This window comes from Podarcis vaucheri, assembly GCF_965113315.1.
Source record: "Podarcis vaucheri genome assembly, chromosome: 17".
Lineage (NCBI taxonomy): Eukaryota > Metazoa > Chordata > Lepidosauria > Squamata > Lacertidae > Podarcis > Podarcis vaucheri.
The window spans coordinates 8,008,072-8,026,318 of NC_138755.1; the positions used below are offsets into that span (position 1 = coordinate 8,008,072).

The 18,247-nt window shown below is 47.6% G+C and overlaps 1 protein-coding gene across 1 annotated transcript in view; it reads left to right on the forward strand.

Moving 5' to 3' along the window:
• The window catches only part of CC2D1A (coiled-coil and C2 domain containing 1A), a 50,573-nt gene that overhangs the window by 30,147 nt on the left and 2,179 nt on the right, over positions 1-18,247 (forward strand). The window contains 10 exon segments of the mRNA XM_082205594.1: positions 2,506-2,564; positions 3,127-3,178; positions 6,133-6,232; positions 7,283-7,373; positions 9,030-9,161; positions 11,251-11,306; positions 14,134-14,200; positions 15,031-15,157; positions 16,045-16,121; positions 16,310-16,357. Coding sequence (XP_082061720.1) covers positions 2,506-2,564; positions 3,127-3,178; positions 6,133-6,232; positions 7,283-7,373; positions 9,030-9,161; positions 11,251-11,306; positions 14,134-14,200; positions 15,031-15,157; positions 16,045-16,121; positions 16,310-16,357 — 809 coding nt within the window.

Here is an 18,247-nt window from a genome sequence, read left to right on the forward strand (position 1 = left end):
CTGCTGCTCCCTTCACCCCTGACCATTGGTCATGCTGGCTGGGAGCTGAAGTTCAGCAACATCAGGAGGTTTGGTCTAAAGCCAAACTGGGGGGAGGGTAGGCGGGCAGAAGAAAGTTAGGTGGCTGCTAGAACAAGTATGGTGAAGAGTTCCCAAAGTCATTGACAATTGTTTGTGTTGGCAGAAAGGATGCAATGTTTCCCTTTCTCTTTTTTATGTCCCCCAACCAGTTATGCAAAGTATTATGCCAGTGGGATGTTTTTTGTTCAGAGCAGCAAATGGTTTCTGTTTACCAGATGAAGGGGACAACAAGCAACAGGGGCGGCGGCTGTCTTTAATGCCCTGCTTGTGAATTTCCTAGCAGGATCTGACTGGGCCTTACTGGAGCGAAAACACTGGGCTAGAGGAACAGTTGAGCCTGATGCAGCAAGACGATTCTAACATTTATTCTCAAAATTAAGAATTCTCCCCTCCTCTGAAATGTGCAAAAGGGCTGACCTGTCCTAGTGCAAAATCGAGTTCTTCGTAACATTGCTGGGCCGATCTCATGGGTGTTATGACTGGACTACAATGCCCATCACCCCCTGTTGGCTGGGGTTAATGGAAGTTGGAGTCCAACAATATTTGGAGGCCCACAGGCTCCCCAGCTGTATCTGTTCTGTAGAATGCTAAAGAACTTTTATTCCTCTTTGTTTTTCCTACAATTCTATATGTTTGGGTCCCTGTGTGTTATTGAGGAAGGCAGAAGCCACTGTCTAAGTGAGCAGAGCTAATCCCAGTCACTATTACACTGTCCTATCCGTGGAGGAAGAAACGTGGCTTTTGAAAATAGCATTGCAGATTGGCATCCTGAACAAAGGACTGTATCTCTATTGTTGTCTTCCTTCTCCTTCTCATTGTATTCATTACTTCATTCAGTCTATAGCCTGCCTTTCTTTCCTAATGGAAACTCAAGGGCAGCTAACAGCATCAAAGCAATAATAACATGACAGTAAAACCCATAAAAAGTGATTGGATCCTGCTTGCTTGGCTCTCCTGCCTGCTTGTAATTTCAGTAGCCATCAGAAGCACTGCCAGAAAGAGTATCCTGTTGTTATTATTGATTTACAAGCCAAGCCCTCACAGGTACGCCCCAGAGCAAATTATTGTGCGATAAGTTAAAAGGTTTTAAAAAGTGATTTAGGTATTTGCTGCTTCGGAAAGAGCCTATCAGGAAAGAGAAGACTGGAAGAAATCTGGTTACTGGAGTAGCAAAGAGCCTGTGTAGGAGAGGAAGGGGAGAGAAAAATTTATAGAGATCAAGGATCTGCTGCTGTGTGAAGCAGACAGGATGTGTGGTTGGCTGAGACAGGGCATCAGAATAACCTGTTTGAAAAGCTTGCATTCCCCCCCCTGCCCCCGCTTCCCGGTCATTTCTGTGCCAGCTGGGAAGCTGGCTGTGTGGAGCACACAGCCCCCACCACTTCTGCAACCACCTTCCTAAGTCGTGTGTTCAGCCAGGGTGCCAGGGAAGGCATCTTGTGTGCTTCTTGAGTACAGTGGTACCTTGGTTCTCAAACTTAATCCGCTCCGGAAGTCCGTTCCAAAACCAAGGCGCACTTTCCCATAGAAAGTAATGCAAAATGGATTAATCCGTTCCAGACTTTTAAAAACAACCCTTAAAACAGCAATTTAACATGAACATTAATCCATAAAATGAAAGCAATAAACAATGTACTGCAGTCACACAATCAGTCAGTCAGGAGCTGAACTGGGTTCCACACAGTCACACATACATAAAAAGAGCCACAAAAACACAAAATAAATAGCAAAAATCTCGGCGTAACACTCAAAACGGAAGTGTGGCACTCAAAATGGAATGTGGCACTCAAAACAGAGCATGTTCGACTTCTGAAAAAAAGTTCACAAACCAGAACACTTGCTTCCAGTGTTTGGGTTCCAAGTTGTTTGAGAACCAAGGCATTTGAGAACCAAGGCACCACTGTACTTCCAACCCCCCAAACAGGTGTGTGTGCATTGGGGAGGGCACTTCCTCCCTCCTTTCATCTCCCTTTTCTCTTGACCCATTCTGTGAAATCCCCACCTTCCCACCTGTCAGGGGAGAAAGACTAAAAGGCTGGATTTGAGAGTGACTTTAATTCTGTTGAAGCCTGCTTTTTCTCTCTCACTCCCCACTCCCCTTTCATTTTGTACTATAGGCAAACACTCGTTCCAGAGGTGGTTTCTAAGGAGTGTTCTTTACTCTGAATTGCCCACTTCTCGGCCTGTTGCCCCACATGCTGACTTCCAGGGCACTGCAGGCCAAGGCAGTCATGCAAAGGCCAAACTTGTGCCCCAGCTTCTGTGGAGAGGCCTGGTTTTGCAGGTGCTACAAGGGCTATACAAGGAACCAGGCTGAGCCGATTTCCATGTGGAGCCTTCTGAGAGCAGCCCCTCCTCCTTGTCCTTTAGCTTTGAGATTTTTGACCTAAAATGTTTCCTGACTCTCGTTTTTCCCTTCTTCAGGCATGTCTCCGAATGACCTGGATGCCTTTGTCCGCTTTGAATTCCCCTATCCCAATGCGGTGAGTCATATGTTAACTTTTCATTATCCTGTGGGAAGCAGCCAATGATCATTCCCCCCTGGATTTGTAAATTTATGTTGTGAACCGCTCTGATATCTAAGGATATGGGGTGGTATTTTAATAAAAAGAAAAATAACAATACAGTGGTGCCTCGGGATGTGAACAGGATCCGTTCTGGAGCCCCGTTTGCATCCTGAACAGAATGTAAGATGCGACTGCGCGGGTCGCGTTTTACTGCTTCTGCGCATGCGCGTGATGTCATTTTGACCGCCTGCGCATGCGCAGTGGCGAAATCCGGAAGTAACACGCTCCATTACTTCCGGGTCGCCACGGAGCGCAACCCAAAAATACTTATCCTGAAGCATATTTATCCCGAAGTATGACTGTAACAATTTGAAACTGCCTTTTCAATAGCCAGCTGCCTGTAACGCGGGTGTCGAAAAAGCCTGATGCGTGAAGCTGCTTTGAGGACGGTGGTGGGGTCTGCTTTGAAATGCTCCGAATCAGTTCTCCGGCAGGCGCCTGGTTCTTACTGCTTCTTTTCACATTTCTGTATTTGCAGGAGGAAGCGCAGAAAGACAAGACCAACGTGATCAAGAATTCCAACTCTCCCGGTAAATTTATGTTTGTGAGCTTTAAGCCATGCTAGAAAGAAGGGGGGGCATCTGCCAGCTTTAGAGCCAAAGCATGTGCAGTACTGAGCACATCACCAGGAAGCCCATCAGCATTGTGTTTCTTGTAAGTAAAATTAATACAGTGGTACACGCGGGTGGCACTGTGGGTAAAACCACAGTGTCTAGGACTTGCCGATTGTATGGTCGGCGGTTCGAATTCCCGTGGCGGGGTGAGCTCCCGTCTTTCGGTCCCAGCTCCTGTCCACCTAGCAGTTCGAAAGCACCCCTAAGTGCAAGTAGATAAATAGGTACCGCTTTCTAGCGGGAAGGTAAACGGCGTTTCCGTGTGCTGCGCTGGTGCAGGCTCGCCAGAGCAGCGATATCACACTGGCCACGTGACCCGGAAGTGTCTGCGGACGGCGCCGGCTCCCGCCCTCTAGAGTGAGATGAGCGCACAACCCTAGAGTCTGTCAAGACTGGCCCGTACGGGCAGGGGTACCTTTTACCTTGGTTGTCAAACTTAATCTGTTCGAAAACCAAGGCGTGGCTTCCAATTGGCTGCAGGAGCTTCCTACACCCAGTCGGAAGCCGCGTCAGACATTCAGCTTCCAAAAAACATTTGCAAACTGGAACACTAACTTGTTTGTGGTGTTCAGGAGCCGATTTGTTTGGGAGCCAAACCGTTCGACTACCCAGGTACCAATATATTAGAGGCTGTGTGTGTTGTGGGGGAAGGACTACTGCAGCATGCAAGGGTGGGGAGGTTCAACCATTCTCTCCCCTACTACAATCCTTTTTTTTTTTTTTTTTAGGAAGACCCCCAAAAATTGTTGAGCTTTTCTTCTTTTCTTTTTTCCTTCTTTTCTTTTTTAACAACAACCCCCCCCCCACTTTTACAATTGACTTGACTAAGATCCAGGACAAAGCGCCACATGTATGGCAGCCCTATCCTAATAAAATTCTCTCCGCCATTAGCTTCAGAAAGGCAAATGGAGGATGGGGGGTGAATATCAGGATTGTGGCTGGGGAGGGAAGAGTTAAACCTGCCCTACACTTGCATACTATAGTGGTGCCCTGCGAGACGAATGCCTCGCAAGACGGAAAACTCGCTAGACGAAAGAGTTTTCCGTTTTGGAGGTGCTTCGCAAAACGAATTTCCTATGGGCTTGCTTCGCAAGACGACAATGTCTTGCGAGTTCCTGCTGGTTTTTTCCCTCCCCCCCCCCTTTTTCTAAGCCGCTAAACCGCTTATCAGCTGATCCGATCAGCAGATAAGCCGCTAATAGCGCTAATCCGCTAATCCGTCAATGGGCTTGCTTCGCAAGAGGAAAAAACCGCTAGACAAAGAGAATCACAGAATGGATTCTTTTTGTCTTGCGAGGCACCACTGTATTATATTTTTTTAAAGGGTTGGCTTCCAAGTGACCTATACAGCGCTGCATGTGGTCTAGCCCTTAGTCACAGGAACAGCCCCACACCTGGAATAGAGGGAGATGCTGCAGGTCAGGTATTGAACAGAGCCATGAAGCACTGGTATACTGGACTGGTCCCTTAGTTCTGTGTCTGGGTATGTCAGACCCTCATCACCGGCTGCTTTCTGAGGCCCTCCCTTGTCCCAAGCACTGAGCTAGCTGTGCAGTATTGGAAGTAAATGTCCTTGCCAGGCTTTTACTGGGGACAGCAAAGAAAGCACAATGACAGGGAGGAGAGCAGGTGAGGATAGACTTCTCTTGTCGACACAGAAGCTTGGCAGTCTGAAACTCTGCTACAGGCTACCAATTGAAGAACAGGGCTTTTGATGGCTCAGCAGCCAGAGATACTGCAAGACTTGTTAGTAGCAACACTGCATCATCAGAGGCGGCTTTGGAAAATTGTTGGCCCTTTTGCTCCATTGGGCTACTGCTGGTTTCAAGAAGTATTGGCTCCTGGCTTCTAGTGGAGAATATTCTCAGTCCTTATGTGCAAGTTGCTTCTGTGAATATGTCAGCTTGCAGCGCAAACAGGTTTGAAGGCGAAGGTGTCTGGTGGAAGTATATTGTGGCACAGACTTCCTTCTTGGCAACCGCAAGCATGATTTGGAGGAAGCTGGAAAAAGCGTGAGGATAGCTGCCAGGTTTCCCCCGCCTCCCTCCCTCCTACAGAATCTGCTGACTGACATCTTAGGGTATCTGATGGCAAGGAGCAGTGGCAGCATGAGAACTGCACAGTCTTTGGCTGTCTCAGTGTAAGTGCTTCTGGTGAACCAAGAAGCAAACGGAGGGGTTTGCTGTTGTGCTGAAACATCGCTGTGGCCAATGTTGTACAACCTGATCCTACCACGATTTGCTTTTCCCAGTGCATAGAGTGCTTGCATAGGGACGCGGGTGGCGCTGTGGTCTAAACCACTGAGCCTCTTGCGCCTGCCAATCAGAAGGTTGGTGGCTCAAATCCGGGGTGAGCTCCCATTGCTCTGTCCTAACTCCTGCCACCCTAACAGTTCAAAAGCACGCCAGTGCAAATAGATAAATAGGTACCGCTGCAGTGGGAAGGTAAACGGGCGTTTCCGTGCGCTCTTGTTTCCGTCACGGTGTTCCATTGCGCCAGAAGTGGTTTAGTCGTGCTGGTCAAATGACCCATAAAACTGTCTGTCGACAAACACCGCCCCCCTCGGCCTGAAAGCGAGATGAGCACTGGACCTCATAGTCACCTTTGACTGGACTTAACCGTCCTGGGTCCTTTACCTTTTATCTTTTTTACCTAGGGTGTTTGTGATGGGGTGAACATGCTGCACAACAACTGTGTAAATGCTCAGGAGTTGGACTTGAGCCCTCCCAAGCTTGGGGGGGGGGGGCTTGAAGCAAACTGCAGGGACCCCAGTCCCTCCAACAATGCAAGGCTGTTCCTTTCAGTGATGATTGCTCTTGGCTCTCACCTGACGCCCAGTAACCTTCCCATTTGGTATCTCCCTCTGGCAGAATTCCAAGAGAAGTTCAAGCTGTTTATTAATCGGGGGCACCGTGGGCTGAAGAGAGCCATCCAGACAAAAGGCATCAAGTTTGAAGTCGTCCATAAAGGGTGAGCAAAATGGAGGTTTGACTGTTACTGACAGAAACCCATAGGGACCTTCCTGCTGTGGTCAAACTGACTGGAGTGGGCCACCTTCAACATGGAAGCTGCATGTCTGAGTGGCCTGAGAGCTTTAATATGAGCGTTTTCAACACTTCCATGAAATCGCTGAGCTTTTAATTAAACCTGACATATGTATTTTTAATATGCAATGCAGGAAGCACAGAAGAATAGTATATTGTTGGGATAACCACTGTGCTTCCTTCTGGAATAGTCCTGTCAAATAACACCTTCGGAAGCAAGTAGCTTGAGGTGGGGATTTTTGGTGGGGAAGCATGCAGGGGAAAGGAATACACCTCCCTCCCTAACATGGTGGTCATGATCCATGCCCCCTGCCCCTTCCTTGATTTTTTTTTCTTAAGAATGTAAAATGGCAGGTCCCAGTTACGTATTTCAGGATGTTTCTTGTAATGTGTGGTTTGGTTCTTAGTGTCTGTGAATGTGCTGAGATTGCACATTCTTTCAGGGCTATTGGCAGAAGCACAAAAAATATGGAGGAGACTGGAAGGATATTTAGCAGTCAAGGAGGCACTAACTGAAACAGGCTTCAAAGTGCTATCAAAAGAGTGATAAAACAATTGAGACAAGGTGGCTTTCATTCCACACAAGGTACATCTTCCACGTCTCACTTCTATAATGTGGTGGTGGCAGGACATTAGTAGAAAACCCAGGATGTGAGATTGGGAAATCTTTGTTATGGGAGGAAGAAACTCAGGTTGGCTCATTGACACACACAGGCAAGACAGGTGGGCAACGTATAGCTCAGATCCACATGTACTCAAAGCCATAACTAGGCTGAAAAGAGGCATCCAAGCTATGAGTAGTTTTACTACAGGAATGTTGGGGAGACTCTGCTGTAACCTTGCAGCAGTTCTTGTGGTATGGTTATTTTGAAAAGGCTAAGTGTTAGTTTTATTGAAAGGGAGCAAGTAAGACCAGAATGAAATTTGTGACTCTCTGAATAAGGTCATCAGTCTAATACTTCCATTTTCTCTCCAGAGGGCTGTTCAAAACTGACCGTGTAGTTGGAACTGCACAATTGAAGTTGGATGCACTGGAGGCAGCTTGCGAGCTTCGGGAGATTCTGGAGGTAAGCCTGAATCCTTCCCTTTCTTTTCAGACATGATGTGCATGTAAAACCAAGCCCTCTAGCACATGGGTAGGCAAACTAAGGCCTGGGGGCCAGATCCAGCCCAGTTGCCTTCTAAATCCGGCCCTCGGACGGCCCGGGAATCAGCATGTTTTTACATGAGTAGAATGTGTGCTTTTATTTAAAATGCATCTCTGGGTTATTTGTGGGGCCTGCCTGGTGTTTTTACATGAGTAGAATGTGTGCTTTTATTTAAAATGCACCTCTGGGTTATGTGTCGGGCATAGGAATCCATTCATTCCCCCCCAAAAAAAAATATAGTCCGTCCCCCCACAAGGTCTGAGGGACAGTGGACTGGCCCCCTGCTCTAGCAGAACTGAGAGAGGCTGGAGTGAAATCAGACTTTTGCTTTCACCGCAGACCATGCCTTTGTGATGCTTGCTGGAAGAAATGTCACTGCCTTTCAAGGCCTTGGGCTCAGCATGTCTTGGGGAGCGTCACACCCATTTCAGCATCCCTGTTACATCAGGGCATCAGGAGTGGCCACTTTGCCACCTTCTATACTGAAGTTAAATGTGAAATTACGTGCAAGGCCACAGTTCTATATAGTGGCCACAAAAAGTGCTAAAAGGACTGTGACAACAGTTTATTAATGAGAATAAGTTTGGAAGAAAGTAAACAAGCTATCATGAGGATTGCCAACTGAACATTTAAACGAGGATTACAAAAAAACACACCCATATAGCACACACAAAAATATTGCATTTGAAGAATGCTCTAAGCAGCTGACTGCAGGCAGGCTTTTGGATAAGCTCCCATTTTGAAGATCTTCCTGAGATAACGGCTAAAAACATTCCACCTGCGGAATTGACAGACATTCACACCACCAATGCAATTAGCTGCTGAGGGAGGTATCCACACATCCACCAAAAACCCATCACCTCAAAAACATTTCAAGGCCCAATTACAGTTTTCAGAAGTGGAGGACTTCAGGAATGTTGATCTTTCTAAATGTTGTTGTTGTTTTTTTACAGTGAGGGGGAAAAGTATTTGATCCCCTGCTAAATTTGCCCGTTTGCCCCCTGACAAAGAAATGACCAGTCCATATTTTTTATGATAGGTTTATTGTAGCTGTGAGAGACAGAATAACAACAGGAAAACCCCACATCAATCTCTGACTTTTGTCTTCTGGGTTTCTGGGGTTTTTCCTGTTGTTATTCTGTCTCTCACAGCTACAGTAAACCTACCATTAAAATTATGAACTGGTCATTTCTTCGTCAGAGAACAAACGGGCAAATTTAGCAGGGGATACTTTTCCCCCCCTCACTGTAACTCCATGTGCACCTCTATATGATTGTGAATAAATGAGTTCTGAACTAGCCTTCGCTGCCTGCTCAGCCAGCCTCCCTGTGGAACTTGGGAGAGCAGTTTCTTCAGGCTTTGGTTTGCCATCTGCCACGTAGTCGAAAAGACAGAGATGCCAGTTCCTCCCTCAGCACCCTGAGGGCCAAAAGGAACAGGCTGCATCGTTCTGCCGTACAGATTGACAAGTGTGAACGATGAGCGGGACGCATTTGGTGCTGGCGGGGAGAAGTTCAGAGCGTTGTGGCTTCACACTAATTGGGGCGCCTCTCTCTTTTTCTTTTCTCTGCCTAGCTTTTGGATGGTCGGCGGCCCACAGGGGGCAAGTTGGAAGTCATTGTGCGTCTGAGAGAGCCGCTGACCTCCCAGCAACTGGAGACGACGACGGAGAAGTGGCTGGTCATTGACCCCCTCACGATGCCACCAGTAAGAGCCAAGCGGTTCTCTGTGTCCCAGAAGCTTTCCATCAAGAGCAAAGCTGGTTTGGGTGGCACCCGAAAAGTTGTTCTGAGTGTGGCTTTGCAAAGGTTCTGGCCCTGTGCCCAAGCCCTTTCTCAGCTGAGGCTGGCAAGAATATGAACCATATGGAATCTGTGGTTACTGCTCCTCCTAGAGGGTATCCCGCCTACTGTGCCCCTTCCGTCACCTCGTTTCTGTGGCTCCGTTTTCTTTTCGAGAAATGAATTTCAGCTGTGTTACCAGAGTCCAAACTTTGGTTTCTTCAGAAATGGATGTGGGCCAAAAGCGTGGCTAATGACTAAGCATGGCTTGAAATGTCTCCAGCAATTGTTGCTATTCAGAGGCTGGTTTTCTGTCCACAGGAGCAGCATATTGTGATGGGAAGAGGCAGATGATTGTCCAGCCCTGTGCATACTGTCTGCTTAAAAAAAAAAAATTAAACGAGAGGGGCAGGGCAATTTGCAGCCTGGACAAATTTGGCAAATGTTTTGTTAAGTAATTTATTTTGCGTTCGTAAACTATTTTGCATGTTTTACTCTGAGTTTGCTGGTGAGGTGAGGCAAGGAATTATGACATCCCAACCTCTGATCCCTCAGATTTCACCAGCCATTGTCCCACACAGTTTCTTTTTTAAAAAAATAGTAAATTTTTATTAGTTTTCACATTTTTATACATGTTATCTTTCACATATATCTAATTACAAGGTTTCCTGAACCTTCCGACTTCCCTTCCATGGGTTCTTAAATTAAAAATATATTTTTTTGCTTATTATAATTTTTCCAACTATTATGTATCCCTATTTTATCATAGTCAATTTCACATTACAAATGTCATTACAACGCTACCAATGTTTTTAACAGCTTACAAGGGTTTTCTCAAGTAAATTACAAATTTACTCCAGTCTCTAGTACAGTGTTTTTCAACCACTGTTCCATGGCACACTAGTGTGCCGCGAGATGTTGCCTGGTGTGCCGTGGGAAAAATTGAAAAATTCAAAAGATTTAAAAAAAAAAAGTCTAATTTTCGCCCACTAGGCGGGCGCCGGACTGTGTCCACCCTATTTTCCATCCGTCCTGGGTGGGGATCAGATCGGATGGGATCAGATGAGAGCGGACAGGCAGTCCGCTCTCATCCGATTCCCCATAGAGAGCAGCAGGGCTCTGACATCTCCCTCTCCACACACAGTGGTGGTGTGCCTCGTGATTTTTTTCAAGAAACAAGTGTGCCTTTGCCCAAAAAAGGTTGAAAAACACTGCTCTAGTAAATACTGAATCTTCTTGGTTTCTGATCTTCCCCATCAGTTTCGACATTTCTGCATAATCCATCAATTTTGTTTGCCATTCTTCCTTTCTTGGTATTGCTTCTTCTTCCCAGTAGCATTCTCGCTGCCGTCATTGCATACATAAAAAGTCTTTTATCTTCTTCCCCTATTAAACAAGAAAGGCTTCTGGTTTTTTAACAATGTATTTTTAAACATTTTCTTTAATTCATTATAAATCATTTCCCAGAAGCTTTTTACCTTACAACATGACCACCACATATGGAAAAAAGTACCTTCTTTCTCTTTACATTTCCAACACATATTTGATTTAGTTTTATACATTTTTGCAATCTTACTTGGTGTTAGATACCAACAGTACATCATTTTTCATTTGATTTTCTTTCAATGCATAGCATGCTGTAAATTTTATTCTCCTCACAACTTTTCCCAAGATGAAAATTGGATATTATACCCAAAATCACTAGCCCAATGTGTCCCACACAGTTTCAGCTAGGTCTTCACAATTCATAAAGGGCTTGCTCCCCCACCCAAATGAAAGCTGAGATACTTAGGGAGCCAAACTCTGTAGACAATACCGTGTGCTATGACTTTTCTACACTTTCATAGAATTGTTTGGCATGCTCATAACCCTGATCATGTCCTGGTCTCGGCTGTCAGCTCCCCACCCCGCCTCTGCAAAGTGGGCTGAAAACCTTGACCAGCCTTGCATTGTCGAAATAAATATGGCTATGTCAGACATACAGGAGCAAAACAGTATTTGTTTTCTTTACCCAGGTTGCTCTTCCCAAACCCAAGCCAGCAATCACTCCTGGGAAGGATGTGGGCAGTAGGTATGTATGTTCTTGTGCCTTTGCTGGGGTCTCCTGAGAGTTAGCTCCCTGCATAATCTGCGGGGAAATCTTAACTCCTGTCCTTCCGCTCTCCTTTTCATTCTTTTCTTACTTCGCTCTCGGCTCAAGAAGGCACATGCAAGACCCAAGGCATCTCACAAAAAAGCAGTAGGGCAGGTGTGCCTGCTTCAGGGGGCTGCTTTTGAGTGTTTTGGGGGCAGCAGGGTGGGGAAATTCAGGGCAATCTGTCTTGGAGGTCACAGTTAACCAGGAAGTTCTCCTGCGTAAACCTTGTTGACATGGATTTTATTTGGAAGCTGCTCTGAGTGTTATTTTACCAAAGGCGCTTCAGGTTACAGACGCTTCAGGTTACAGACTCCGCTAACCCAGAAATAGTACCTGGGGTTGAGAACCTTACCTCAGGATGAGAACGGAAATCGTGCAGCAGCAGTGGGAGGCCCTATTAGCTAAAGTGGTACCTCAGGCTAAGAACAGTTTCAGGTTAAGAACAGACCTCCGGAACGAATTAAGTTCTTAACCCAAGATACCACTGTAGTTCATTTTCGTTTAACTTGTGCCAGAAGACCTTCCTGGTGGATTGCACCTCATGGATCAATTCTGCTCTCCTGACTGCGTAACGCTGCATGATAGAAAGGCCTCCGTCAAATAGCAGTTCTGCTGAGGAGACAGCTTGCCGTGACCATACAGTTAAGCTGCATCGTTCTTGGCTACTGAGACTTGTGAATAAACAGGAATTGAATAGCCCAAGTTGTCAAAAGTGGCAGTGTAGCTTCTTGTGAGGGTTTTGTAATGGAGCTTCTGATGCCACAAGAGCCTCTTTGCGTAGGCCCTTAGTGCCTTGGGAGAGTGTATAAGAACCATACCTGTTCTAAAGTTGGCACACAGGGCAGGGGAAGCTCCAAGCCTCATCTATCTTCTGTACAGTAGAGAGAACAGAGGCAGTAAGTGAAGCGGTTTATTCAAGGCCACACAATGAGTCAGTGGCTGAGACAAAGCATGAGAAGAGCCTTGCTGCTGGATCAGACAAAACCCTAACAAATTCAGCATCCTCTTTGCCACAGGGGCCAGCCAGATAGATAGATGCCTTTGAGAAGCCCATAAGCAAGTCTCCCAGATTTGCCCAGTGCTTTGCCCACCAAACTACACCAGTTACCATCGCGTAGGGTTTTTGATATTTGAATTCCCTGTTAAGGGAGCATGATGGACAGTTGGATGGTGTGCACAGAGGCAGGTCTCCAGCCCAGCACCTTTTGCTCTGCCAGTGGCTGTTGATAGTCTCTTCTAATTTCCCTTCCAGAACATCCATCTGCTCCCTGCTGTAGCCAAGCCAGCTCTGATTGGACCTTCCTTCTCTCAGGCCTCGAAGGCTCCCTTGCACAGGGAATGGTTTGCTCATGCCGGCTCTGGACAAGAAAAGAAATGTAGGACAACTAGAGAGGGCAAAGAGCTCTGGGAGGTTGTATGGGCACAAAAGGTTCTGTGGCAATTGGCAGCAAGGCAAAGTAGTTAAAGCTTCGAAAGAACAGGTGCAATTTTGCACGGTGAATAACGAGCCCAGAATCGACCCAAGATATTTTGGTGGCTGAGGCAGGAGGTCCAAAGGACACCTCCCTTTCCTTTGAGTAACATGGGAGACTGCTGTGCCTCTTTCAGGTCCCATTCTGTGGGGCTCGCTCAGGAGGGCATGAAGGTGGATTGTGCCACATACAATTGGTTGGTTTGTTTCCCGCTCTGCTCCCAGCTAGCCATAGCCAAAAGCCTCTCCTGTAACTGGAGGAGCAGTGAGAGAGGAAGATGTCTCAAACTGGCATTCGAACTGGCGGCCTGGATAGACCGTGCCTTTCTTGTGAAACTGTGCAATCTGGATGGCACCACTCAAAACAAACAGGAAATCTAGCAGGATAGATTTTTGGTCTGATAACAGCCTGGCATTTCCTGTAGGGTTGAGAAACAAAGAGCATGAGGAACAGGCAGAGCAGCACTGGGGCATTGTGCAGGCTTTGCAACAAGGGCAGAGTTTCATGTTCCCAGGGGTAGGGCCTAAGATAGGAGAGAAGTCGGGACCAACCGGCTAGCAAGGAAGATTCCTGAATGTGATTGGAGGCATTCTGAAAGGAAAAGGGGGTGCTGAGGCCAAGGTGTAAGGCAGAATGCTTGCCTGGAAGGTTCTCTTGTTCTGAATGCAAATGACAAAGAGTGTCTCTCTTGCCTCAAATCTGCCATGTAGCTGTTTACCAGACTGGATTTGTCTGTCCTGGGTTGAGAACAGCATGAGAAACAGCACTGGGCATGAAACCTCAGAGCTTTCCTCGCTCCTTTGGCCAGTCAATCTTCAAACCCAACCCAACCCCATTCATCTTGCTCTTGTGGTCCTTTAAAACCTGTCCTGTGGCATTCTAGCAAATGAGAAATTAGCACGCTGCCTGCCAACAGGTCTGATCAGGAGTGTCCCTGTGTGCGTGCTGGGCTGCCTTCTCTCTCAGAGTTGTGAGGAAGAAGCCCACAGCAGCTCCTGAATCTAGAACCCCAGGGATCCTGGGCAGCAATTCCGTCTGCTTGCCCACCAAACTCTGGTCCCCAAGCTAGGGGGCTCTGCTGCAGCTGATGTGCCTGGTTCTTGCCCCCATGCCTTGGAAGGAGTCAGCTGTGCTTGTTGCTTGGGCATGAAGTTGGCAGGCACACACCCAATCCATATCTGCTTCTCCAAGATGGCGGTTGCCTGCTTGCCTCTGCCTCATTCTCTGTGCTGTGTTTCTGTTGCTGGCCTCTTCTGAGGTTAACCATGCTGCACTTTCTTTCCTTGCAGCAAGCCTGTCTGCACTCTGCACAGCTTCAATGTCCTCGCTTTTGACAAGGAGAGGCTGGAGAAAAAGGTCAGTAATGTTTATCAGGGCAGTAATTACTAATTTCAGCATCTCCATGTACATGGTGCTTTAGCGTAACATTGGCCAAAAGTTAGGCTCCCACCTCAAAGTAAAGGTAAAGGGACCCTTGACCATTAGGTCCAGTCGTGGCCGACTCTGGGGTTGCGGCGCTCATCTCGCTTTACTGGCCAAGGGAGCCGGCATTTGTCCGCAGACAGTTTTTTTGGGTCATGTGGCCAGCATGACTGAGCCGCTTCTGGCGAACCAGAGCAGCACATGGAAACGCTGTTTACCTTCCTGCCAGAGCGGTACCTATTGATCTACTTGCACTTTGACGTGCTTTCGAACTGCTAGGTTGGCAGGAGCAGGGAGCTCGGCTGGGTAACAAACAAATAAAAGGGCAGTCGACTGGAAGAATCTTGTATTTTGCTCTCTCTGGGCTATTTTTGCCTGCTTCGGCTTCATAAACTACCTTTATATTTTAGAAAAAAGAAATCTGCCCTTTAATTTCATTCTGCAGAAGGAGTCCCCCCCTGAGGTCTGCAGACTCCGGTCCAATTTAAAAGAGAAGTGTTGTGTGGCAAACTCATATGGTGAAGTCTTGCCTTCCTTCTCCGTTTATGTGGCCAGATCTCTCAGGTGACCAATTCTCTCTTAGTCACCTGTTCAGGTGTGCTGCTCACAGTTGCTGTGGCCCTGGAAAAGCCCTTTCCCAGCCTGTGCATGCACTTGTCAGCCAGACAGAACTTAGTCCCAGCAGGTCCACTTCTTACCCCCAAAGTTGAGTGCTCTGTCCTTTCCCTGAGAACGTACACAAACCCTCCTTCCTTTGCTGGCAGATGGCAGGATACAAACAAGTTGGCCAACGACCTCCTAACGACTTGGTGGAACAGCACCAGAACGTTATACGGATGATCCAGTGGCAGAAGTCCCAGCTTCAGCACGGAGGCCCAGCAGTCATGAAAGGTACTTTGCGATGAAAGCCCAGCCACGAAGGCCCCATTCCGAATACTTGGGCAAGTGAACATTTCCCCCCTTTCTCTGACGGTTCATATTGAATTGGTGTGTTAAATTGCCTTAGCAGGAAGTGCTCATTGAGGGGGTTCAGTTCACTTTGATTTATTGTGTTTAGCAAGCAGCCGTTGCACACATGAAAATAACAAGAATAAGAATACTGCTAATAATAGTGGTTTACATTTCTGCTCCCCGACTTTTACAGGATAAATCATTTCTCATACCCCCGCCCTTTAAGTTTTATTACACAAATTTGTAAAGCTTTGGAAGGAAATTTGTATGTTCTAAAGGATATATCCCTCTCTAGATCAGACAACAAAAAACAGGTCTTTGCAAGGGATGTCTTTCCCTTCTGCGATCTCAACAACAGGTGGATGTAATTGTTTCTAAGATAATTATAAAAAGGGCATTGAAAGAGTACATGAGTTATGTCTTCTATTGACACAGAGTTGCAGCTGCAAATTCTATCCTTCTTAGGAATTCCTTTATGTCAGCCCGTCCAATCTGCTAACAGAAGGACATTTAGTCTTGCCTGTGCAAAGACTACCCTCATTTTAACATTTGGCAAATCTACCAGATATCTTGGCAGGGATGGATACAATGGGATAATTTTTAAAAAGCTTACAATTTGTTAGATTGACAGATCTTGATCTCAGCAGTTTGTGATTGCATCTCAGTGTCTGTAAGCCCTTGGAATATTAATTCTTTAGCTTTCTCAAAACTGCACCACAAGGAAGGAGGCAGAGTCCCAACCTCTGGGGTTGGAGGGGGCAGAGGTTAAGGGGATGCAGTTGGACACCGGAGCTGTTCCTTAGTCATGTCTGATCTTTACTCCACAGAATACCTGACCCAATTGGAGCGGTACCAGCAGTGGTATACAGAGGCAGCACGGCGCCTTGGCAGTGAAGGAAAGAGGGTATGGTTCCTCAGTCCCCCCATCCACTCCATTTTATATCTAGATGGGATGTGGTGGGGGAGCAAAAGACCTCAGATCCCCCTTTTAAAGCCTCTTGGTTGCACCAATGTCTGCCTGCTTAAAGGAGCACCTCTCAACAAGAGCCTCTGTATCTACTTAACTGCCTGCTGTGTGTGTTTATTTGGCAGGATGCAGCCAAAGATGCCCTTTACAAGCGCAATCTGGTTGAGGGCGAGGTGAGTGTGCTTATTGTCACGCAAGCTGTTGTTTCTGCTGTTCTCACTCAGTCACCTCCCACTAGAATAGTCAAAGCAGGCTGAATGAGTCAGTCGTCGGGACCAGAGGAGCATTTCCCAGACTGGTCCTGCCTTCACTGATCCCCTGGTCTTTTGCAGGGTGACTGAGGTCTCATCCAGACTGCCTTTTGTGCCATGCTTCTAGGCACAGGTCTGGGATTTAAAGCTCCGTGTCCGACAGCGGCGTAGCGTGAGTTCTCAGCACCCGGGGCAACGCAAGTAATTTGCGCCCCCTAACCCGGGGCAACGCAAGTAATTTGCACCCCCTAACCCGGGGCAAGGCAAGTAATTTGCGCCCCCCCTAACCCGCGAGTTGCCGCTGGCGCTGCCGCCCAAACGACACCGCTTGCCCCGAGGAGGAGGGGGGCAGAGAGGCGAGGAAAATGCAACTGCCCAGCAGCTGCAGCAGCACCGGCGGAGGCGGGGCTGTGAAGAGGGGCTGCCTGGCGCGTCCTCCGCGGCGAGCGCTGAGAGCCGCTGCCTGCCGGGCGCCTTCAGCCCAGACGCGCGCACAGCTCGTCGGTTCCGCGAGACATGCGGCTCTGCTACAGCCTGCGCCCGAGGCTCTTCGGCGACTCCGGAGGCAGCGAGCGCGCCCCCCCCAGATGTTGCGCCCGGTGCGGCCTGCCCCCCTGGCACCCCCCACGCTACGCCACTGGTGTCCGAGCATTTTTTGTTTGTTTTTTTATTTTTGTCCCGGCGCTTTCCCCAGGAAAACCCCCATTTTACTGCTGAATTGGAGCAAGTGGCAATCTGCAGAAAACTCCATTGCCATTTGCTCCAATTCAGCAGGAAAATGTGGATTTCCCCTGAGAAAATGCTTGGACAAAAAAAGAAAGAAAATCGCTTGAACATGGAGTTTTAAAGAGCAAACCTGTGCCTGGAAAGCATGGTGCAACAGAAAGTCTGGACGAGGCCTGGGAGAGCTTTCTGGAATGATTTTAAGCAGTGCCGTCAAATTGAGCACCTGCAGCAGCACACAGCTGGAACTTTCTGGCTTGTTTGGCGCTGCCGCCTCTCTAGGTGGTTCGTTTCCCAAATCGCTTTTGGGCAGAGTGCTCTGTGGACTGAGGCGCCCTGTTCTCCCTTCTGTTGTCTCTCTCTGTAGACCTAGATCCTCGTGATTCAGAATGTTTCCTCCACCTCTCCCAATGTTAAGGACTGCATGACTTGAATGTGCTCATTTTAAAGCCCTTGACAGCTTAGGACCAGGTGACTTACGGGATCCACCACCTATCTCCATGTGTACCTGTATATTAAGATCTTCTATGGGTGCCACTGCCATGGGAAGTAAAGGGAGAAAGGCCTTTTCCGTAGTGGCCCCTCAGTGTTAGCATGCTCTTCCCAGAGGGAGTTCTTCTGGCACCTAGGATGCTGTTGTCTCTTTGGCATCTTTTTGTTCTAAGCTTCTTAGTTTGAATTGGATTCTGTCGTTTTGTTATGCTGCTTTGAGATCTGCATTGCAACATTCACTGTTTTTATTGATTTACTTCATATATTCACCCCCTTTCCTCCAATAAGCTCTGGGTGGCAGCTTATGATGATTAATTAGACTTATTGGCTGCTTGTTACTCAACAGTATGCAGCTTTGCTTTCCTTTTTTGTGGCCCACCCTGGAAATTTGATGAGAGGGCAATCTATAAATGTCCAGAATCAATCAATGGTGCTCTTGGTGCCAAGGCTGGGGGGTCCTGTGGTCTTCCAGGTGTTGCTGGCCTACAGCTCCCGCCATCCCTGACCGTTGGCCCTGCTGACCAGGTGCTGGGAGACCGCAGCTTCCCCTTCTCTGGTTTGTGCCCTTCCTTTTCCTGAAAGAGACCATGGTGGCAG